Below are 24,713 nucleotides of genomic sequence, written 5' to 3' on the forward strand. Positions count from 1 at the left end.
AGATTCCGTTGAGCTCCCGAAGTCCAGGAGCCCCCAGGCCCACCCTCTCATCACACCAGGCGGCCCCCCGGTCACCGTGCTCCCCACACGTCCACTAAAGCAGAAGGGAAGTACGGTTACTCAGCGGTACTTTCCCACTCAGAGCGTATCTATCAAGCCCCCAGTAAGCGTGCAGTGGCAGGTAGGGTGACGAAAACTAAAGGACCATGAGAACAAGTCCCTGTCCTCGGGGATTTGATTTGGGCTGGCAGATCCACCAGAAGGTCAATAAAAGAACCTGTTTGTAAACATTAGATGGGACCATATGAAATGATTGTCGTTGGCGGTGCACCTCTAAGCTGCGTTATCATGGGCCACCATGACCATGAACTCTATCATGGGTGCGCATTTGTAGGATATTTGATATTTGGCTATTGATAATTTCCTCCACAGAAACAGAGAACTCCTGTGGTTCAGCCTCACTCATCCCAGTGTTTCTCTTCTTCAGTTTAGGTTGGACTCTCCATGGAGTCCGCATCCGGCGTGTCCTGCTCACCCTGCTGGGGCTGGGGCTCGGGTGAATGTCTAAATCCTGAGTCACAGGCTGAGATTTCTTTTCCCCAAGGAAAGAAATATTACACTTTTGCCCTTAAGTTCAACCACAGAACAGATTTTTTAAAAATATTTTTTATTACAAAATATGGATGGGAGCAGGAAAAAGAGCTATTATTGAGAACATGTTTATTGTTATAAAGTGACAAAAATAGGCTTGAATGTCAGTAAGATTGGGGGATCACAGAGGAATCTAACCTTGTGTTTTCATTATGTGTTGGCTGGAATTCAGACCCCTCAGCACCCTAGCTGGTCACATGAGCTCCCTTTCCATTCCTCATCTCCTCTCCCAAACCTGTTCTGTCTCTCTCAGTGGTTGCCTGGAAGGTTAATGTACAGTGTTTTATTATGACTTTTGGCAACTTATTGAGTTCTTACTGTGTGCAAGATGCCATGTTAGGCTGTGAGAGATGCAGAGATGAATGGGCCACAGCGCCTGTCCCCTGACCATCATTTCAGTTGGATGATTGATGTCCATACAGCATCTCAAGTACCAGCTGAGTGCACAGACTCTGGAAGGCCTAGTCCCTGAGGACCCAGTGGTTGAATCACACTGCTCTTGACCTTCGGGGTCACCTTGGCCTCTTTGCTTCCCCATGTTTTCCCTGAGGCTCTGATGCTGATGATGCTATTGATAACTATTGGCCAAATGCTTTGCGAGAGCAGGTTCCACGCCAAGCATTCCACAGAAGTTATTTTAGTTAATCCTCTTAAAGTGGTTTTACTCTCCCCTCCTGACAAGGAAACAAGCCTAGAAAGGTTGAGTAACTTCTCAAAGGCCTTACAGCTGGAAATGACAGAGCCAGAGATGGGACTGTACCCACCAAAGCCAGTGCTCTTAATCCTGACATTAGAGTGCCCATCGCAGGAAGGGAGAGGGGGAAGGCATGTGCTTCCAGAGGGAGCAAAGTCCTCATCTAAGGAGCCACTTCCATTTCCCACGTGACCCAGTTTGCAGGACTGAATCAGTCCCGGGAGAAGACAGTTGCACATGCTTCTGTGTTCCGGAGCTAAGAGATTCCTGTTTATCCAGTCACGTCCGGGGTCAGTCTGCTGATGGGGCCCAGCCCTTTGAATGAGCAAGCTTATCTTTGCCCTTAGCTCCCCTGTCTGTGAAATGGGAACTCTGATGTCTGCCTGCTCATTCATAGTTCAGAGGGCGTCTCAGAACCATGGGTTCTGCTCTCTGTCTCTCACCCATAGTGCGGTGGAGACACTTTTTCAGATGGAGGGTCCTTTACAGCAGTGAGGGAGCATGTGGCCGTTGACTCTTCAGTGACAGCTGGGGCCCACAGGCCGTGTCAACAACATGGGGCTAGAGCAGTGGTCGGCAAACTCATTAGTCAACAGAGCCAAATATCAACAGTTCAACGATTGAAATTTCTTTTGAGAGCCAAATTTTTTAAATTTAAACGTCTAACACCACTTCTTCAAAATAGTGGTTTGAATGTTTAATAGTCATTGGAATGTTGGTAATGACTTCTTCTTAAAATAATGGTCTGCTGTCAAAACAACCCAGGCCGTGGTATTTTGTGGAAGAGCCACACTCAAGGGGCCAAAGAGACGCATGTGGCTTGCGAGCCGCAGTTTGCCGACCACGGGGCTAGAGGATCCATTCATTTGGGTGACCATTAATTTTAATTAGACAGATTGACCTTGAGATCAGAAAATACGGTGATTTAAAGGTAGTGTTTCTGTCATCCCTGGATGAGCGCTGTTTACCAGAGAGTATCAGAAACATTTGTCTCCCAACCAGCCAGCCAAGGCGAGCCAGCCAGCCTACATTCAGACACGTGTTCACCTATTTTCTAAGACACTGAGTGGGGCCTCAGATTTTCTCAGCTTCCTGGGAATTGATGTTCTAGGCTCTCCCCTCACTCCCCTGCCTCTCTCACTTGTGGGCTGTTGTGGTCCCTGTGTGAGTCACTGTGAAATGCCTCAGGGGACCCCCAGGCTTCCTGGGAGCCCCTCGGAAGATTCAGCTGCCCAACACAGGACATGCACTCCAGGCCTCGCCGGCCAAAGTCCCAACCCTGCTTCCTGGCACCGTCAGACCCCACCGAGGGGGCTGCGTCCGCCTCTGGGGGCTGTGTTTAAGACAGACACTGATGCGAGAGCGAGCGAGCGGAAGAGCTGAGTGGATGGTACTGAGACTGGCACTGCGTCCTCGGGGCGGGGTTAAAGGTTAACCAGGAGGAGGGACACCCCAGAAAGCAGCGAGTGACCTGACCTCAGATAGCAGTGCGGAAGAGTGGAAGACTCCATGTGCTAGGGCAGCCTAGGGATGCAGGTTTGAATCAACATAAAGAAGAATTTTCTAGGGATCGCTGCTCAGTAGTAGAGTAAGCTGCCAGATGTGGCAGTGAGTGTGTGTGGGGACCCTGCCCTTGGAGTGGGGGTGCCACACGGAAGATTTCTGCATTGGCTGGAGCTTGGACAAGCCAGCCTCTGGGGTTCCTCCTAAACGTTAGGTGCCACTGTTTCCTCTGAGCCAGTTTTTCTCTCCAGTAGCCACTGGTGCTTTTGTTCTGTAGGTGCCCCTTCTGGCCTGTCTTCTGTGGTTCTTGGCGGTGCACCTCTAAGCTGCACTATGATGGGCCACCGTGACCATGAACTCTATCATGGCTGCTCATTTGTATGCCAGGCTCAGCTTGCTTTGAGCGGATGCCGAGAAAAGCTTTCTCTGCTCCCGATGGCTTCCCCACGGAGTCTCCTTAGCCTGGGGGTGAAAGTCCCGGTGGGGAGGGGCCGCTGTACAAGAGTTGGCCAGGGACAGACTGCAGGTAGGTGGGGAGGGCGGAAGCCTGCTCTAGTCCCCTGAGTGACCTTCCTCCTTTCTCAGATTTTGCAGTCCCGAGTGACTCCTTCCAACCCTAGAAACCAAGTTGCCCACAGGCCAGAGGCTCATGTCCTCAAACAGAGAAACCACATCCTTCCTCCCTGGTCCTGATTTCTCTCTCCTTTAGCCCCACACTCCAGAGCCAGATGTGGGAGATGAACAAGCCAGCAAGTCTGTCTTCACTCTTGGGAGGAGCCAGTTTTTATCTCTCTTCTCAAAAGCTGGAAGGCTCAGTCTTCCCTCTCCACTCTTCATGGACCACTTCCTCTTCACCGCTTCAGAGTCCCTCATCGCCCTACCTGACTTCCAGGCCTGGCTGCCCAGGTTCTCCAGGAACCATCCCACTGGCTACCTGGCCCCTCTCCCCTCCCCCACCCTGCTGAGCTTCTTTCAGACAATCCTGTGGCCCTGTCGCCCTTTCTGCAATTGCCATTAGTTTTCTCATATCTTAGCGCATGGCAGGCGATCTGATTAAATGTTTTTACTTATGATAGCTTTTTGGTGCTTCTCATATTTATATGTTTAAATGGAGATGTTTGTTAGAGCCCTGGCTGGTGTGGCTCAGTTGGTTGGAAGTCGTCCTGCACACTGGAAGGTCTAAGGTTCGACTTTTAGTCAGGGCGTGTGCAGGAGGCAGCCAATTGATCTTTCTCTCTCACATCGATGTTTTCTTTTCTCTCTCTCTCCCTCACCCTTCTTCACTCTCTAAAATTAATAAAAGCATGTCCTCCATGAGGATTTTTAAAAACGTTTAAAAAGATGTTTGTTAGATTCCAAAGCATATTAAATAGCTGGTGGAATTGTGAGCGAAGCGATTTAAGACGTGAAGACATTGTGAGGGAGGTTACTCGGTACCCAGCCCCGCTTTTGTTTATGTGTTCATTCCCTCGCTCCTCGCTGGGTGCTGGGGATGTGCCAAGGCGGAGCTCTTGTTATTCTGGGACTGGGCCCTGCACCCCTTCTCTTCCCTCAGCTCCCGATCTCTGCTGCTTTCTGAGCACGGAGCAGAGTTTATGCAGATCCTCTGCTGCGTTCCTCCTCCGAGAAAGTCGTCTCCAGCCCCAGCCCTGGGCTGGTTGGTCCCCACAAAGCTAGAGGGTTTGCTTCTTGCCACCTGGATGGAATCAGAGATTTGGGGTGTGGTGATGGCTCCCCCAGCCACTGATTACTCCTGACACTTGTGTCCAGAGTCCATGGATGGCTGCTTTGCACATAGCATGGCCTGGCCACCTAACCATGTATCCGGCTCACCTGGACCAGCTGGAGTAAACGTGGGTCACAGAGCACCCTGGGGCGACAGAGTGCAGGCTGGTGGCCAGGCGGGAGGTGAGCCTCAGGCTTTGCCTGCTCACCAGGGGTGTTTAGGGGGGCAGGGGAAGGTGCAGCACAACCCGGAGGCTCCAGCTCAACCCAGGTCCTGGGAATGGACTATGAGAGAGAACTCCTGGTTCGGGACTGGGTGCGTGCTGTTGGGAGGCCAGGGCGATGTGATGGAAAAGACAGTTCCGAGGATTCTAGGACAGGCATTTGCTGGTCCCATTGCACAGGTGGGAAGCCTGGAGGGCAGGTGATTTGGAGGGAAGCTGGTGCAGCGGCTTCCCGTAGGCTGAGCTCCGGGTGATGGCACAGATCTGGGAGGGAAACTCGGGAGGAATACCAAGTGGCAGCGGATGTGGTTGTGAGTCGTCCAGGCAGATGCGCAAACTTGGATACATCTCTCTAGGGGACGGTGTTACCTTTGACTTCGTCTGAGTGCTGGGAGAGGAGATGGAGCCAGCAAGCAGCCCGAGTGGCCTGGGGGAGTGGGACGGTCCCGGGTTCCAGAAGCCAAGGGCAGGAGGGCTCAGTGGAGGCCCTGGTCAGCAACAGAGAGGCCACAGGAGCGCGGCCTGAGGATGTCTGTGGGGCTGGTGACAACCTCAGGCCAGGTTCTCGGCCTTGACTTCACGGCACACTCACCCAGGGAGCTTTAGAAACCTAGGTGATAGGGCTGCAGGTGAGCCTTGTTGTAAGAGAACCTCTGGGCACCAGCATTGTGGAAGCTCCCTAGAGGAGCCTCCAGCGCTGTCAGGACAGAGCCCCTGCGGTGTAGGTGGGGAGACGGAACTGAGAATCACTGTCTGGGAGACGGAGAGGAAAAGGTCATGGGGAGAGGTCAGATCATAAGGAATTGAAAAGAGGAAATAGAGGCAATAAGTCCATTAGGTTTGGGAAGGAAGGAGGGAGGGAGGGAGGAGTAATGAGAGATTGGCAGAGTAGCTGAGTCAAAAAAAGGGTTACTAAAAGTGAGTTATGAGCAGATTTCTTTAAACATTTTTTATTGATTGATTTTAGAGAGGGGGGAAAGGGGGAGGAGAAAGACAGGTAGACATAAATTTGTTGTTCCACTTATTTGTGCATCATTGGTTGATTATTGTATGTGTCCTAACCAGGGATCAAACCCACAATCTGGCGTATCGGGACAATGCTCTAACCCTCTGAGCTACCTGGCCAGGGCCGGTTCTGAGCAGATTTTTAGGCACAAGGAAAGGAAGCAGAGAGACTGACCATCGTACACATTCTCTAAAGAGGGTGGGATCCAGGGGCTGCGTTTCCTGGTGGAGGGAGGAGCGGAGGGAGCCCTCTTTCAGTAAGATCGGAGGAGATGCCAGGAGGCGGCCCCTGCATTTACGAGGCATCCAGGATTGTGGAGCCAGACACTGTGAGAGCCCAGAATAGGCAAGAGGCAAGTGCTGTTACCTTCCTCTCCGTTGGTGACGGAAAAAGCGAAGTCACCTCCTGGAGCAAGTGTGGAAAGTGAGTGTTTGAAGGCTGACACAGACCTTGTGGTGAATTTGATGCAGATGTGACCAGTGAACAAAGAGAAAATGAGTGAACTGCAGCCTTGGCTGGACTTGAGTCCAGCGGGTTTCTGTCCCGCCTACCCCTGACATTTTCATCTAAGGGCTGACCTCTACCACGCTGAGTTAAATTGGCCTTTAAAATTGTTGTTTTTAATCAGAGGCATGGAGAAAAGTTAGGTCTTTAAAGTTTTTTTCTTAAAATTGTTTCTATAAAAAGAGAATATAGTTAATCTAAAACTTTGAAAATGCTGGTATGCAGAAAGGGCATAAACATCACCCATAACCCTGCAACCCAAAGATAAGGTTTAAGATTGTGTGCTTCTGGACTGCAGTCTCAAGTCATAGATTTTCAATACCGAAGACAAAACCTGTCATTCTTGACTGTTTACTTAACATATACAGGTGCTGAGCTGGGTACTCTTTTAAATCATTTTGTTTAACCCTCTGGACAGCCCTATTTTATGGGTACTCTTATCATCTCCTCCTTAGAGCTGAGAAGCTAGAGCTGGGAGAGATTAAGTAACTGGCCTAGGATCACTAAGATCATAAGGACAAGCCGAGGCAGATGTGGGCTGAACTGGATTTGCCAGACGTCTGAGCCCAGGCCTCTGACTGCTATGTGGATGCTGCCCCAGAACAAAGAACATGTATGAGTGGTTTTCCCAGCCCATTATTAATGCTCAGTCTATTCATCTGATTTGTTGTATTTAAACAGCTCTCTGAGCAAACCAAGCCTTCTTAAACACACACACACACACACACACACACACAGAGCTTTATTGAGGTATAATGAATTTACAATATACTACCCATATTGAAAGTGTACAGTTTGGAAATGTTGACATATATATGACATATATGCACACCTGTGATATATATATATATATATATATATATATATATATATACACACACACACACACACACATATATATATGTGTATATACACACACACACACACACACACACACACACACACACCACAGTCAAGACAATGAACATATCTTTGCCATTTCTCCCTCCTGCACCTCCTGTCCCCTTACCCTAGGCAGCTACTAACCTGCTTTGTGTCACTATACATTAGTTTGCATTTGCTAAAATTTTCTAAATACAGTATAGACTCTTTTTTGGCCTGGCTTATTTCACTTAGCACAATTATTTTGAGATTAATCTGTGCTGTGGAGTGTCTCCATTCATTCCCTCTGTTCCTGAGTAGTAGTACATTGTAGGGATTTCCCACAGTTCGTTTCTCCATCTGCCTGTTGATGGACATTTGGGTTGTTTTGGATACTTACAGTTTTTGCTCATCATAAAGAGAGCTGCTATACATGTGTCCGTTTGAGTCTCTGGACGTGTGCTTCCATTTCTCATAGGCCAATGCTTAGGAGTGGGAAGGCTGGGTCATTCGGTAGGTGCTTCACTTTTTAAGTAAAACTGCCAGTTTTCCAAGGTGACGTGTGCCATTTACATCCTTCCTGGCAGTGTATGGTAATTTCATTTCCTCCACATCTCCATCAACATTTGGTGTGATTAGTCTTTTTTATCTTTTTAAATTGAGATATAATTGACATAACACTGTATTAGTTTCAGCAGTACAATGTAATGATTCGATATTTGTATATATTGCTAAATAATCACTATAATAAATCCAATCAATACCCATCACCACACAGTTACAATTTTTTTTGGTGGTGAGAACTCTAAGAGCTACTCTCCTGGCGACTCTCAATTATGCAACACAATATTGTGAACTGTAGTTACTATGCTGTTCATTAAATCTCCGGCTTATTTATTTTAAAGCTGGGAGTTTGTACCTTTGGACCCTCCCTCCGCGTCACCCATTTCACCTCTTTAATTTTAGCCGTTCTATTAGGCGTGTGGTAGAATCTTGTGGTTTTAATGCACTCTTTGGTATGCAATACTTCATAGTCCCTGTAACAATTGGAGCCTCACATATCAAGTAGTAAGCGAAGTGAAGAAATGTGAGAATTATTACTAGTCTTAGAGTAATAATTACAGTTCTTTTTTAGTTCTTTTTATGTCCTAAGTACTTTTAAATGCATTATGTCTAACTCTAGCATGAACCCTACAAAGGGGGATTGTCTCCATTTTATAGGTGACAGGACTAAAGGCTGAGAGAGGCGAGGAGGCTGAGTCGAGGCCTCGCAGTTAGAGCAGAACAAAGGTTGAACTCAGCCTCATCGGTTCCAAAGCCCACATTCTCTGGCCTCTATGCTCTACTTCATTTTTTTTAATGTGTTTTCCTTTTTTGAAAAATAAAAAGGTATTTTTCCACTATTACCCTCTGCCCCAAACATGGAATACAGAACTTAAGACTTGAAAACAGATAGCTCTGCTGACCTGGCAGTCAGTAGGAAAATTATTTTGAATGTAAATTCTTTGTGGAGTCACCACTTGTGAAAGCTCCAAGCCACAAAGCCTGGCCGAAAAAATAAGCCTTCCCTGACTCATTCTCCGCCGTCCAAGTCCGGGCCCAGTTTGTTCACATCACTTACATAACCGGGGCCACTTCAGAGAAAACAGGATTTATGATTGTTATGCTGGGCCACTCTTCATCTGTGGAGCTATTTCCATCTCAGATTCAACCTTTAAATCCAACAAGCATCGAACTTGGGTTCTGGCAGTCATTGGTTGAGAGCCTACCCTGTACTTCCATGAATTGTCACATTTATCACACACACACACACACACACACACACACACACACACACACTCCCCTCTCTTCTCTCCCTCTGTGAGTGGGTAGTTCAGCTGTGTGGGTAAGAGATAAGCAGTCTGCATCTGCCTCTCGGCTCCTTGCCGGTTCAGTGACCTTGGGCTAATTACTTAATGTCTCTGAACGCCAGTTTCCTCATCTACAAGATGACATGACGTATATTACCTACTTCACAAGGGTTGCAGTGAAGATTAATGGAATAATGGAGGTGATCAATAAATGTTAGGTATTATTATTCCTATTTTACTGACAAGATGCTTTTGAGGTGTTTAGTAATTTGGTCAAAGCTGCACAGGTAGTTCAGCCTGCAGCAAAATTCAAATGCTCATCTTCAGGTTCCACACTGTTGTCTCCTCACCACCACCCTCTGTTAGGTCCCCACAGGTCCCTCGAAAAGCTGGCATGGAAGAAAAGGAGAGCAAGGCTGTTAAATGGCAGAGCCAACATCCAGAGCCCAGTCTTGGAAAAGTAGTCCTTGCTAATTAAAGACAATTTGGAAAAAAGAAAAAGAGATTGCCCAATATCTTAACTCGAACCCCATTATGGTGTATTTTGTTTGACTGTCTTTTTAGTAGAAAGTGATGCTTGTTTCTTGCATAGTTTGCAACTGCAGTGCTGTAGTCTTTATTTTTCACTTTATTTGTACATGTTTACCCATAATTTCATACTTTTCATGAGCATAATTTCTAATGGCCATAGAGGAATTATCTTCATGTACTTATCTGTTCTCAAATAGTGGGATGTTCATGTCTTCCTCTTTTTTTTTGTCACTATTGGTCAAAATACTGTTTTGCATTTTTCAGAATTCTTCTTGCTGAGAGTCCCCTGAAGTAGAACCACTGAGCCAAAAGCTATATACCTCAGTAAGGGTTTTTTTTAAGTTGGGTTTATTAAGGGATAATTTATAAAGTAAAATTCACCCATTTTAGGCAAGAAGTCTTAGAGCCACCCCACAATTAAGCTACAGATTATTCCCATCACCAGTATCTTAGTATCCCTTTGTTGTCCATCCGCCCTTCACCCTCAGACTTTGGCAACCACCCAGCTGCTTTCTGTCCCTACATTTTTGTGTTTTCCTGAATACTAGGTGAATGGAGTTAGTACAGCGCCTTTTGAGTCAGGCGTTTTTCACTTAATGCTTCTGAGATTCATCCAACCTGTTGTGTCTCGGTCGTTTGCTTCTCTCATGGCTGAGTAGTATCCCATGGTACAGGTACACTGCAGTGTGTCCCTGTGCTCACCACCAGATGGGCATTTGGGTTGTTTTGGGTCATTCTGAATAGCTGCTATAAATATTTGCACAGAGTTTTGTAGGTAAGCGTAAGTTTTCACTTCTCTTGGGTAAATGCCCAAGAGGGGGATTGCTGGGTTGATGGTAAGCGTGTATTTGACTTTATAAGAATTTGCCCAACTTTTCCACTTGCTGAGACATTCTGTGTTCTCACCAGCAATGATGAGAGTTCCATTTTTCCACATCCTCACTGTTACTGGGTATTATCAGGGTTGGTTTGTTTGCCATTGGAATAGCTATCTCATTATGGTTTTACTGTGCATTTTCTTAATGACTAACGATGGCGAGGATCCTTTTGTGTGCTTATTTCCACCCACAGCTCTTCTTTGATTAAATGTCTGTTCACGTCTCTATCTTTTTAAATTCAGTTATTTGTTTTCTTATTATTGACCTATGAGAGTTTTATATATTTTATCAAATTGTTATTTTCTTGCAAATATTTTCACCCAATCTATGCCTTGTCTTTTCATTTTCTTTTTTAATATATTTTATTGATTTTTACAGAGAGGAAGAGAGAGGGATAGAGAGTTAGAAACATCGATGAGAGAGAAACATCGATCAGCTGCCTCTTGCACAACCCCTGCTGGGGATGTGCCCGCAACCAAGGTACATGCCCTTGACCGGAATCGAACCTGAGACCTTTCAGTCCGCAGGCCGACACTCTATCTACTGAGCCAAACCAGTTTCGGCTGTCTTTTCATTTTCTTAATGGTATCTTTCAAAGAGCAGCTGTGTCTAATTTTGATGAAGTCCAGTTCATCAGTTTTTTAATCCAGTGAACTATCTTATCTAAGGAATCTTTGCCTAGACCAAGGTCACAAAGGGTTTCTCTGGTTTTCTTCAGAAGTCTTATAGTTTTAGGTCTGCGATCTACTCTTGAGTTAATTTTTATATTTAGTGAGATGTATGGGTTGGGCATTATTTTGCTTATGGATGTCTGATTGATCAATACCTTCTGTTGAGTTGACCATATAAGTGTGGGTCCATTTCTGGTCTCTCCGTCCTGTTCCACTGGTCTGTGTGTCTGTCCTTCTGTCAGTACCACACTGTCTTGATTACTGTAGTTTTACAAAAAGCCTCGATCTTAGGTAACGAGTCTCCCAGCTTTGTTGTTCTTTAAAAAAATTATTTGGCTAGTCTTCATTGTTTGCCTTTCCGTATAAATTTGAGAATCAGATTGTCATTTTCTCTAAAAGGTCTTCCGGCTTTTGATTGGGATTGTGTCAAATCTATAGATCACTCTGAGGAGAAACAGCATCTCAGCAACATCAACTCTCCCGGTCCATGAAAATGATCTCCCTGTCCATTTATTCAGGCTTCTGGTTTTCTCTAAGGTTCTTAAAACACCTGGTCAAATTAAAGGTTGGTCTTCTACATTCAGGTGAGGGTGTTTATTGCTGGGCCCTTCTGGATAACAAAGCCACATTTTTCTTAAATAAACCTTGCTGGTTTATCCTCTCTTGATTCTGCTTTATCTCCCATGGATTTCCCCCCTCCCTTCCACACTCCATGGGTTCTAATTATTGCTTTATTTATTTTAAAGTTTTAAGCTCTTTATCAAAGTATAATATACATGTAGAAATCTTCGCATAAGAATGCATTTCAACAAATTTTCACAAGGTGGAAACGCCAGGTCATGAAACAGAGTATCACCAGCATCCCAGAACCTCCTTATGACCGCTTCCGTTACTCCCCGCCCCGCCCCGCCCCGTCCTGCCACCAATGGGAGCTGCGATCTCAACTTCTAACACCATGAATTAGTAAGTCCTGGCTTAGCACTTTATTGCTGTAAAGGCCTTCTAGATTTCTCACTCCAGGCCCCCGAAATGTGCCCAGCCTCCTCATTTTGCCCTTGCTAGTGCTTAGAATGACCAGCCCTCACCCCCTTCTGCCTCATTTCTTCTCCCAGCTTCCTTGAAGAGTCTCCTCATCCTCTCAGCTCAGGCTGAGCGTCATCTTCCCTGGAAGTCTTTCCCTGCCCCTTCCCTCCCAGCCTCCACTGACATAGCACGTCCATTTGACGGTCAGCTCCTCAAGTAACAAACTCCTGATACACAACAAGTGCGATGAAGTCTAATTCATCAATGTATTCATCCTATGAACTGTCTTATCTAGGAAATCTTTGCCTAGACCCAGTGCCTTCATTGGGGCGCGGCACACAGTAGGAGGTCAGTAATTATATGTTGGATGAACGTTGAAAGTCAAGAAATCTGATTCCCCAAAAGGTTAAGTTCCTTGCTCATAGTTGGCCTCCTGGCTTTCTGTCCTCACTCACCTTTTTTTCAAACCCCTTTTCTCCCTCATGTTACTCTGACTTTCTGTGATTTAAAAAAAAAAAAAATTTTATTTCCATGCTGCTTTCGGAGCAAGTGAGAAAACATCATAGCTCTCGAAGGCTGTTTTATCCATCATTAAGGTGAAAAGACAGAGAGGAAGAAGCCCTCAACCCCTCAGCTGCCGTAAGAGCAATAAATAGCTTTTCATTGTCAAGTCCCTGAGTCCAGTCCTCATTTCGGTATCCAGTGTCAACAGTGTTTAAATCCTTCATACATCCGCCCTGCTACCAATGTATTTTGGGATGCCCTTTCGTTTAGATAAGTAAGGTTAGTAAGACGGCAACCGTACCTCAGTGTTTATTTCTCTGTGTCAGGGTCTAGCTGCTCCCAATAATGAGTGGGAGTGTTTTTGTGTAGCGTTGGGGCTGCAAGCGGCTAAATATGAGAAGCAGAGTCCTCCCATTGCAATGCGGACGGCATTGAGCTGTGCCTTCAGCTGAAGCGTGGGCGCATTCCGTGTAGTGAAGCAGCGAAGGGGGAAAGAGCTTATCTGAGTGAACTGAACACCAGAGTGGGTCCATTAGTGGTGGGAGTGGTTTACACCTGCCGGCATGGAGGGATGGCCCGTTTTACCAAACCCTCTAACGGCAGATCTGTTGGTCATTTGAGCACTTCATTCTGAGCGATTCAGTCTAATTTGGGAACTGCGGTGTTGACTTCCTTGTCATCTCAGACAAGCCAGCCGGCCCAAGTGTGTTGTGAGGGTTGGGAGGAAGGCTGTTCTGGGGAAGGGATAGCAGGTAAGTCCAGAAGGGGAAGCAGCCTGGGGGTAAACTGAAAGGGGCAGTGTGATGGGCTGGGAGGAGTGTGATGGGCTGAGGAGGAGTGTGATGGGCTGGGGAGGAGTGTGATGGGCAGGGAGGAGTGTGATGGGCTGGAGGGACGGTTCCAGGCACCTGGGCCTGTGTGAGCCACGCCTGGGAAACCTGTCTCCATCATTTAGGGTCCCCAGCCCAAGCTGTGTCCTCTCCTGAGCCCTGTGGGTTCCGCTCTGGTGTTTAACAGTGTCCCCAGTACACGGGGAGTGCCTCTGAGTTAGACCAAACCCCCTGGAGACGGGCCAGTGCCTTGTTGAAGCTCCAGGAAGGCGTGGGTAGGCCCAGAAAGACTTTGCACACCCCCCCCTCTGTTCCTCAGGAGAAGATCGGCTGGCGGAAGGACGCCTTGCACCTGCTGGTCTTCACAACGGACGACGTGCCCCACATCGCACTGGACGGAAAACTGGGGGGCCTGGTGCAGCCACACGATGGCCAGTGCCACTTGAACGAGGCCAACGAGTACTCTGCATCCAACCAGATGGTGAGGGCTGGGCCCCAGCACCGCCCGGGACCGTGCCCGGGGTCACCTGGCCTGGGGTCACCCGCGGTGACATCCCTGTCTGGCCCTCTGCTCACGGACTTCCCTGTCCTTGGTTGGGATTGGGTTTCATTAGTCCATCTTCTCCAGCTGGGCTTCCAGAACTCCTCTTTGACTGGGAGCACTTTCTGCCACTGACTCCTCTTTCTGCCATTGTGCACCTAAGTGGGAGTGTTTCCCTGAGGGAACGGGTGATCTGGGGAGACAGGATAAGCTCAGAGGGGAGAGGTGATCTTAGAGGAGGGCGGGGCCTGTGCTCCTGCAGAGATAAAAACTGGGATAGAAGTTACGGGACACACCAAGCCAAAGCTTCCTGACTCTAGGAGCAACCTCCGAGCAGTGGGCTCCATCAGTGTCAGGAGAGGGCAGAGGGCGTCCTGCATGGGATGGGAGGCCCCAGGGACCTTCCACTCCCAGTGATCTACGACCAGGACCCCGTAATTGAAAAGAATTTATGTAAATCTTCAAACATAGATAATGATCAATAGACCAATGAAATGAATTCCCACATTCCCATCACCTAGTCCCAACAATTACCAAGACCTATTCAATTAAATTACTATTCAATTAAAAAAATAACAATAAATCTATACCTTCTTCCTTCCCGAATCCATTCTGGTATCTGGCTAGAAAGGAATTCTTTCTAATTTTCTTTGCTGGATAAGCCCATTTTCTCCAGTTTCAAGAGGTGGCCAGTGTCCAAGCCTTCCATATTATCCACGAATAATGGAGTCTAGGAAAAGGACTCCTAGCTGTGGAACCTGATAACTGTAGAGCTGAAATGGGCCCCTGTGCCCATCATTAGCCCTTAAAATCCTTCAGGACATTGTTAAAGTGCCTCTCAGCCTCCTCCCGCCCTCCCGGCTTGTATCCCACCCCCGCCCCCGCCATGGCCCAGCTTTGGTGCAGAGGTCAGCAGCCTCTCTGCCTTTCTGGGCCATGAGCAGGACTCAGCAGGACTATGGGGGGGCCTGGCAGGCCCAAGCGTGAGGCCTACCTAAAGGAAAATGAGGCAGGGGGATCGCGAGGAAAGGTCTTAGGGACAGAGGAAAGGTGACAGGTGCCGATGGTAGGTGGGAGGATGTGGTGGCTGTTCTTTGGGGGCCTCCCAACTCTGCCCCTTCCCTGCTGGAAGGATGGGAACACGGGCCAGGTATGGGAAACCGCCATTCATCACCTCCCCATTCTGGGTGGGGGAGGGATCTAGTTTCCTGGAGGGTCTCCTCTGCACCTGCCTCAGGGGAAGCCGCCGCTGGGGCTGGGTGGGGGAGGGGCTGCCAGGGGAAGATGCTTGTCCTGGCCGGTGGTGAGTGACTGAGTGCATGTTGGAGCTGGCAGTGTCTCATCCTGTTAGAAGTGTCACAGCTTGACTTCTACATTGGACCTAGGACTACCCATCCCTCGCCTTGCTGGGAGAGAAGTTGGCGGAGAACAACATCAACCTCATCTTTGCGGTGACGAAAAACCATTATGGGCTCTACAAGGTACACCTGAAGGAAGGGAGGGAAACCGATGTCCTAATTCTGGGGGCCATGCTGACCCCAAGGTGAATGGGGGACTAGAATGTGGGGGGAGGAGTGTTAACAGCCCTACTCTGTGTGTGGGGAGGGCCAGAGGGGGGGTGGATTATAGCCCTGTCTTGTTCTTGTGGAAAATATCAGTATTAAAGCAATTTACCCAGCAGTGTATACCTTTACAAGGAATGTAAACATGTGGTATCTCATTTAATCTTGAGAAAAACATGGGAAATGTGAATTCTCGCTTCTCAGATGATGAAATGGAAACACACGAGGGGGTGGGGGGGCACACTCTGGTGAGGAAGGACAACATAAAGGGAAAATGCAGGCATCGAAGCAGGCTAGTCACTAGCTCCAGGACTCCCCAGTTTTTCTGCCTAGCCCAGAGTCCGGGGGACCCGGGGGTTAGCCTGGGACAGGAATTCCCAAAGGAAACAAGGAAGGTCTTGAGGGAACAGAGCAGTCTGTGTGTGAATCTGTTCTGGCTAGAAGAGACTGTTTCCAGGTCACCCGATGGATAAGGTGACCAGATTTTAACATTGGTAAAGCGGGACACCATTGACCGGGGGGGGGGGGGGGGGGGGGGGGGGGCGGCAATTTTCTTGATTAAAAATTTGGTCTATATTGTAATCGCTTTTGGTTTTTTTAATAAAAGGAAATTCACTTCTTAGATCATCGTTGAATTTGCATCCTCTTTTCTTACTCATTATGCTAAAAATCCAAAAAAATAATTTAAAATTATATTATAAATTATTATATACATATTGCTTAAAAACACAGTAAGTAGGTACATAATTACATGAACATATTTTATTGTTAGTTTACAAATAAATTAAATTAATTTGATTGTTATAAAGTAACTACATTTTAAAAATTATTTTAATTTTAATCCTATATTTCTTTCTAAATAATAACAGTACTAATTTGTATTATTTTTCCTCTGAATTTGCCATAACGTAAGTCGTGTCACTTTCAAGGCCGATGCTAGACTTTTTGCCGCCACTATAAAATATAAATAATACGAGTACTGTCTGCTAAATTCAAGAAAATTTATGCCAATCCCAAAAAATGCCATTGTTCATTAAGTCCAAACAATGGTGGTCGAATTCTAACAACTGATCAACAATGCGAACTTTGATAAGCAGTTCTCGATAATCAGTTCTCAACAATTATTGGTTATTATTAAAGTTTAACATTATAAAATTAACAAAAATAATATAAAACTCATATCCTGGCTAAATAGCCACATGGCCGCCGAAAACCGTATATTCCCTTCCCGTTCTCCCGCCGTTCCCTAGCTTGTAGTGCATTCTTTCCAAAAATCGGGACTTTTTTAAAACACCGCGGGATGCGGGACAAATTGTTAAAAATCGGGACTGTCCTGCCCAAAGCGGGATGTCTGGTCACCTTACCCATGGATCATCACAGTCACTCCCCTGGTGAGCGTGCCTTTTCCCACAGTCACAGGCACGTGGGGAACGAGCACTCGCCTCCCTCCGAGCTGCTCAGGGAGCGCCTCTAAGCTAAACGTAAGCCCAGCTTGCCTCTGACCTCCTTGGAATTGAGAGGCTATGGGACCCTCATCCCCACCCCTGGGACAGCCGGCCCTGGTCCCTTCTCCTTTCCGCTCCGAACGCCCACCAACAGCCTTTGTCTAGTTACGTTTATCTCCTGCTCCTGCCTAAGATTACTGCCGACAAAAGGCCACTACATGTTCTTGAGCTCTTGAGTCTGAGTCCATTTCAGAAGATGAAATCGAGGGAAGAGGATTGTTTTTCTTTTTCGTTTCGTGGAAGGGAGCAGGATAACACGTATCCGCCCACAAATAGCGTTTTTAGAGGATCAGGCGCGCAGACGGTGCTGGGTGTGCTCTCAGGTGCCCAGGAGGGAAGACACCCCCCTTGGCCAAGCCGTCCTTGCTCAGAACCAGGGACACCTTGCTCAGGGAGGCGCCCACGACAGGCTGCGGGCGGAGGGTGTTTCTGGATGTTTCTGTCACTTTAATAAGTGGCATACTCGGGTGTTAGTACAACTGAAAGAGAAAAGGCAACCGCTTCAAGGCCGCCTGCTTTGTGGCAGGACTTCACCCAGAGATCCCCAGAGGCCACCGTTCACATCTCTGGCCCCTGTGAGGGAAAGAGGCTGAGCAGATTGCGGGCATCCTTGAGCTAATCCTGGGAATAGCCATGCAGACTAGGGCAGAGCTGGCAGGAAATAGGGTGGGATGTGCTGGCCTGGGAGGAGGGACTTGCAGAGTTGTCCTGTACCTGCCAGGGGAAAGGGTCTCCAAGAAGGAGCACGGCTTACGCTGCAGGAACAGGCCTAGACCTTCAGGAATGGGTGCTGCACGGCCTGCGGCAATGCCTGTTGCCCTGTGCCAGTTCCTTCCACCTTGCCTGTGGCCTCCTCTCCGGTGTGTGGTGTGAGGGAGGGGCAGACCAGTGTGGGGACCCCTTACATTCTAGAGCAGGGTTCATTCTCTGGCGGCATGGAAGGGCAGATGGACTGACTTCTTTTTTCTCCCCCCGACCCCAAGAATTTTACAGCCCTGATACCCGGAACAACGGTGGAGATTTTACATGGAGACTCTAAAAATATTATTCAACTGATCATCAATGCGTACAGTGTAAGTCACCAGTTCTTCCCGATCCCCACCTCCAACCCCACCCCATCTCTTCCCCTGAGGCTTCGGGGCTGCCTGGACTCAGGTGGGCAGCGCACCACGCTGGCGTGCTTGGCTCTGCTTCCTGACTCTTGCCTCTTGAGTTGGGTGCCTTCCTCCTTTGCTCAGATTCGGGGTGGAGAAGGCCATCCGGCTTGAAGCCTCCCCTCCCCTCACCTCTGCCAACCTGACTCTCATCATCAGCTGGTCCCTGTGAGCTGTGGATGCTCAGTCAGACTCAGCCCGCGGCCCCTGACCATGCAGGTTCTGACTGCGTGATCCCCCACGCCCCACTGTAGCATCTCGCTCGGGTGGGTACAGGTACTCTCCACCCATCTAGTTGCCTAGGCAATCCTGCCACTGTGCTCCCTGTAGGGAGACGGGAGGAGCCCGCACACAGATGTCACCTCACAGTGACAGGACAGTTGAAATGCCCCAGGCTCACGGAGCTTAGCTTAGAGCTGCAAACTGAAATGGGATAGAAGACTCGCGAAGAATCAACAATAGGTCTCTTGCCTACACACTTGGGATCTGACTGTAATCAGAGGAACCTGGGTGGGCCTGGGAGCGTCTGTGCTGTTGGAAGCCATCGCATACCTTGGCTCTGCTATTGTAAGTGCAGCATTTACAGACGTGGCTTATGAATCACTTCCACTCCCCAAACTGACTGTCCCTGATTCCCACACCTCTCTCCTCTCTATTCTCCTTTACCTCAATTCTCAATACCCAACAAGTACTTGCCTCCACCTACCTTAAATTTTTTTTTAAAAAATAAGTCTTTATTGTTCAGATTATTATAGTTGTTCCTCTTCCCCCCGCTCCATAGCTCCCCTCCACCCGGTTCCCACCCCACCCTCTGCCCTTACCACCCCCCCCATCCTCGCCCATAGGGGTTCGATTTTTGTCCAGTCTCTTCCCGCACCCCCGACACCCTCTTCCCCCAGAGAATTGTCAGTCCACTCCCTTTCTATGCCCCTGATTCTATTATATTCACCAGTTTATTCTGTTCATCAGATTTTTTATTCACTCGATTTTTAGATTCACTTGTTGATAGATATGTATTTGTTGTCACTTTGTTGTTCATAATTTTTATCTTTACCTTTTTCTTCTTCTTTCTCTTCTTAAAGAATACCCTTCAGCATTTCATATAATACTGGTTTGGCAGTGATGAACTCCTTTAGCTTGTTCTTGTCTGTGAAGCTCTTTATCTGACCTTCAATTCTGAATGATAGCTTTGCTGGGTAGAGGAATCTTGGTTGTAGGTTCTTGCTATTCATCACTTTGAATATTTCTTGCCACTTTTTAAAACATATTTTTATTGATTTCAGAGAGGAAGGAAGAGGGAGATAGGGATAGAAACATCAATGATGAGAGAATCATTGATAGGCTGCCTCCTGCACACCCCCTACTGGGGTTCAAGCCTGCAAACTGGGCATGTGCCCTGACCGGGAATCGAACCGTGACCTCCTGGTTCATAGGTTGATGCTTAACCACTGAGCAACACTGGCTGGGCAGACCTACCTCTCCCCCATCTCCCCAGGAAAGTGGCAGGCACAGGTTCTTGTGCTGAGAGGCACTACTATGCTCTCAGCTATCCTCTCCCCGCAAAGCTCCCAGTGTGCACCTCGCCCTTCACAGGGCCAGGGAATCCCCAAGCAGGATTCAGAGTGTATCTTCTGTTTATACGTAGAATAAGTATAGTTTAAGCACCACCATTAGTTCCGGGAGCCCAGTTAGCCACTGTGGCGTCACATGCATGAGATGAACCATCTTTCCAACCTCGGCTGCTTTACAGACGAGCATTTGGAGCTCAGCCTTTCCCGGTGTTGACTTTTCAGTCTACTGCTCCAGCCCTCTTCTGAGTGACAGAGCCATAGGGGGTGCCCTCGCCACTGCTGCTGGAGGAGCCCTCGAGCTTGGCGGGGAGAGGGGAGGGGGGATGCTAGCCCTCCCTTGAGCTCCTGGAGCTTTGGTGTGAGTTGGGGGGCAGCGAGGGTTTGTGGCTGGTCTTTCTCCCCCGCCCCTGCCTTCTGTTACAGCTAAGGGTCCTCTTCTCCACAAATTCTCCGATTCCTCCTCACTCCCTGTTGAGAGAAACTGAAGACTTCCTTCTCCTTTCGTACCGCCCTCCCCACATACTAACATCCTCTCTTCTGATCTCTGACCTCTACATTTTCACTGGATCCATTCATCACCTCAGAACCAAGAACCCAGTGAGGCAGGGTTTCCAGGTTAACGTTATGCTCAGTGGCTTTCAGATTTCCACAGTGAATAGAAATGTAATAAACGGAGAGTATCTGTGAAGAGCGTGTGTGCAGGAGGGAGGGGGCCTGGGCTGCCGGGTGTTGTCCTCTTTTCGAGGCGCACGCCTCGCTGGGAACCTTTTGGGAACAAGCTCTGGGCACTGAACTAAAGAAGTCAGCGTGCGCCCTGGCCAGCTAGCTCTGAGGGTGGGAGCATCATCCCGTGCACCAGAAGGCTGCTGGTTCGATTCCCAGTCAGAGCACATGCCTAGGTTGTGGGTTTGGACCCCGGCTGGGGCGCATATGGGAGGCAACTGATTGATGTTTCTCTCTCACATCCATGTTTCTCTCTCTCCCTTCCTTTCTCTGAAATCAATGAGCGTGTCCTTGGGTGAGGATTAAAAAAAAAAGAAAGAAGTCAATGCAAGAGCTGGAACCATAGCCTGGGTTGTTGTCCCCATCCTTCCGGGGTTGGGAGGGGGCTGCTGTTAGACCTGCTCTCACTGGTGGGGTGGCCACAACTTGCCTCCTGCTGAGCCAGGGCCTTTGGGGGAGCAATGGCTGAAGAGCAATCACATCTCAAGCTCTGGGGTGCGGTGAGGATGTTCTCCTGAGCTTCTGGGGCGAAGCCACCTCCCAGCACTTTCGTCCCCAGCTCCTGAGTCAGCCCCTGTGGGTGATCACAGACCCTGGGCCTCCCTGAGGGCACTTCCTGGTGAAGGTTCAGACTCTCAGCTCCTCCTGCCTTTGATAAAGGAGGGCAGAAGGACACCCAGGCCCATAGTCCTGGCTGGGCGGGGTTCGCCAGAAAGGGAAAACATTCCGCTCAGTCAGCGCTGTGTGGCTGAGGAATAGGATCCACAATGACTAGTCAAATTCGGTGGGCAGTTTTAAAGCAGCTTTATTGGGAGACAATGAACACGTAGTAAAGTGTACAGTTTAAGTTCTGACACACGTAACTATCCACACTGCGTGGGGCTGCTGGAAACGGGGGAGCATGGCATTGTTGCAACCCCCCCCCTCCCCACTCCCGGGTGGGACCCGTGGATGCTGGCAGTGTTCTCTCTCTGAGCCACGTTGCGTGGGCTCTGAGCAGGATCATGAGGAACGAATTTGTGTTCTTTACAGAAATCCGGGGACCTAGGGAAACGTGCTCTGTCTGTGTGGGGGCGGGGGGCGGGAGAGGAGTGGGGAGCCCTCCGCTGCTGAGGCGCCGAGACGGGATGAATAGAGAACGGCCTTTTCCGGGGGAGCTGCGTGTGGAGCTGGGGTGAACCCGCTGAGGAATGGTGGGAACCTCGCTCTGTAACTTGAGTCTGAGCTAAACCGGTTCCTAAAAGAGAACGCGTGAGGCAACGAGACCTACAATGGATGAATGGACATTTGAAACTCAGCTTTTTTCGAATGGGCAATTCTGGCACACGATCCCCAATGACTAGTCAAACTCAGTGGGCAGTGGTGAAGCAGATTCACTGGGAGATAACGAGCACATGAGAAACTGTGCAGATGTCAAGTGTGCAGTTTAAGTTGTGACACAAAACCGTCACCACCGGGAAGATGCGGAACAGACCTCACTCCGCGTAGGCGGACATGTGGCAGTTCCCTCCATCTGCCCCCCCCCCCGGGGGGAATGTTAAAGTTAGATATTCAGTAGAGATGTGAAATGGCAGGGAATCCAGAGCAAAGCCCCGGTGGTGGAAGCCGCGGTGGGTGTGCTGGTGCTCGACGCTGACTTAGGTTTCATGCTGCCAGCGTTTCTGGCACACGGGAGCCCGTGGACGTTTTAGCACTTCTCCTGGGGCTGAGCCTAGCACTGGCCTCTGCTGTGGTGCGTGCAGTGTGTGTGTGTGTGTGTGTGTGTGTGTGTGTGTGTGTGTGTGTGGAAAGGCAGGGGTGGTGGTGTGTGTATGTAGGGTATGTTGGTAGGGGTGTGGGGGGGTTGTGTATGATGGGGGTGTGTTTGGGGTATATGTATGTGTGTGTGGTATGTGTGTGGTGTGTATGGCGTGTGTGGTTGTATGTGTGGTATATATATGTTATGTATGTCTGTATAGTATGTGTATGGTATGTGGGGGTGTATGTGTGTGAGGTGTTTGTGTGGTATGTGTGTGGTGTGTACGTCTATAGTATGTGTATGGTATGTGGGGGTGTATGTGTGTGGGGGTGTTTGTGTGGTATGTGTGTGGTGTGTACGTCTGTAGTATGTGTATGGTATGTGGGGGGTGTATGTGTGTGGGGGTGTTTGTGTGGTATGTGTGTGGTGTGTACGTCTGTAGTATGTGTATGGTATGTGGGGGGTGTATGTGTGTGGGGGTGTTTGTGTGGTATGTGGGGGGGGTGTACGTCTGTAGTATGTGTATGGTATGTGGGGGGTGTATGTGTGGGGGGGTGTTTGTGTGGTGTGTGTGGTATGTACGTCTGTAGTATGTGTATGGTATGTGGGGTGTGTGTGTGGGGGGTGTGTGTTTGTGTGGTATGTGTGTGGTGTGTCTGTAGTATGTGTATGGTATGTGGGGATGTATGTGTGTGGGGGTGTTTGTGTGGTATGTGTGTGGTGTGTCTGTCGTATGTATATGGTATGTGGGGGGTGTATGTGTGGGGGGGTGTTTGTGTGGTGTGTGTGGTGTGTACGTCTGTAGTATGTGTACGGTATGTGGGGGTGTATGTGTGTGGGGTGTTTTGTGTGGTATGTGTGTGGTGTGTACGTCTGTAGTATGTGTATGGTGTATGGGGGTGTATGTGTGTGGGGTATATGTTTGTGTGGTATGTGTGTGGTGTGTCTGTAGTATGTGTATGGTGTATGGGGGTGTATGTGTGTGGGGTGTATGTTTGTGTGGTATGTGTGTGGTGTGTGTATGGTGGGTATGTGGGGTGGAGGTGGGGGTGTGTGTATGGTGTATGTGTATGGTGTGTGTGTGGGGGATGTATGTATGTGGCTGTGGCTGTGGCTATGGCTGTGGGTGTGGCTTTGTCCTCACTAGAGGCCCCAGTTAGCCCTGGCCACCCTTTCACCTGCTCCTCTCTCTGGCCAGGGTCCAAGCCCAGCTCTCACCGGTCTGTTTGCATTTCCCTGTGCCACCTTTCCATCTCAGCGGTTTGTGGTGCATTTCAAATGAGTCATACAGCACATGACTAAGCGAGGGTGTTGACTTTTACCCCCGAGAGCTGCTGGCAAACCATCTGTGGGGACCTTCTGGGAAGATGTTGGTGGGAACACATGTAACAGATGAAATAACTGTGGCATTTAGCTCGGCTGCGGAGGGAGCAAAATGGGAAGGGCATGTTTAACTTAACATCTTGCAGAATCCAGTCTGTCACGTGCAGTTTTCATAGTGAGAAATCGCCAGCGCTGGGCTTTGACTTATAAACGTGTCCTCGCTGTGCCAGATTCCCCACTGAGAGACCCCGCGTCCCCGGAGGGTGTTCGGCGGCGTGGAGCTTCGCTGCTCAGCTGGGCTGGTGGCAGGCCCCTTCCCGCGCTCAGGGCCCTGGCTGCACACACAGCACCTGCACGTGCCGCACTGAGAACGGGGGGAGAGGACGCAGGGAGCAATCACTGTGGCCTCCTCTCCGAGTGGGGAGGAGCAGAGTGAGCTGGAAACCACGGCCGCTGCATGTGGAGGGTGACGTCAGAGCCGTGGTGTAAGCTGCTCCTCGCCGAGCACATGTTTCTCTTTTTGCTGTTGCCATCCAGTCTGCTCCCGCCCACACCACAGCTGCCTGACTTAAAGCAATTGCAGATGTGCCCTGGGCTGACCGAGTGCTTAATAGCCGTCAAACTTCTGACGCTCTCGACATTGCCTCCTAGTCTGAGGAGGAGGAGTAAGGAATCCTCTTCAGGGGCAGAACTGGTAGGGGGCTGTCGGGTGCCAGGAGTCGCACCTAAGTCTTCCCGTGGAAGAACTGCATTGCCTGTGGCTTTGGCCCTCCACTGCGGCTTGTTTTCTGTTCATTCATGCATCCATTCATTCAGCAAATACATACCAACAGCTGGCAGGCATATGCTAGACCTTGGGAATAAAACTGAACAGAACACAGGCCTGCCCTCGGGGATTTCACAGTCCTCTAGGGAAGACTGACCCTTACAAGCAGAATACAACCCGACCATCCACACTCTGCACACACAGAGCCAGTTTTAAAGGAAAGAAGTCCGGGTACGGTCATTACAGAGAGCACCGTGGGGGCCCAGAGGCTGGCCCGGTCCTGGTCCTGCCTGCCTCTGGCAGCAGGTGGCCCTGGAGGAGCCCTTTCTTTGGCCTGCACTTCCATAGAAAGAGAGGTTCGAACTCAGTAGTCTC

General features: G+C 49.0%; 1 protein-coding gene across 2 annotated transcripts in view; it reads left to right on the plus strand.

Moving 5' to 3' along the window:
- The window catches only part of ITGB5 (integrin subunit beta 5), a 116,543-nt gene that overhangs the window by 45,196 nt on the left and 46,634 nt on the right, over positions 1–24,713 (plus strand). Inside the window, exons 6-8 of one of the 2 annotated variants that reach the window (XM_008155507.3) lie at positions 13,775–13,936; positions 15,382–15,477; positions 18,047–18,136. The exons of the other annotated variant lie outside the window; for it this stretch is intronic. Of the exons in view, the coding sequence (XP_008153729.2) occupies positions 13,775–13,936; positions 15,382–15,477; positions 18,047–18,136 (348 nt within the window). The remainder of the gene's footprint in view (positions 1–13,774; positions 13,937–15,381; positions 15,478–18,046; positions 18,137–24,713) is intronic. 2 annotated transcript variants of the gene reach the window in all.

Source organism: Eptesicus fuscus, chromosome 3 (genome assembly GCF_027574615.1).
Source record: "Eptesicus fuscus isolate TK198812 chromosome 3, DD_ASM_mEF_20220401, whole genome shotgun sequence".
NCBI lineage: Eukaryota > Metazoa > Chordata > Mammalia > Chiroptera > Vespertilionidae > Eptesicus > Eptesicus fuscus.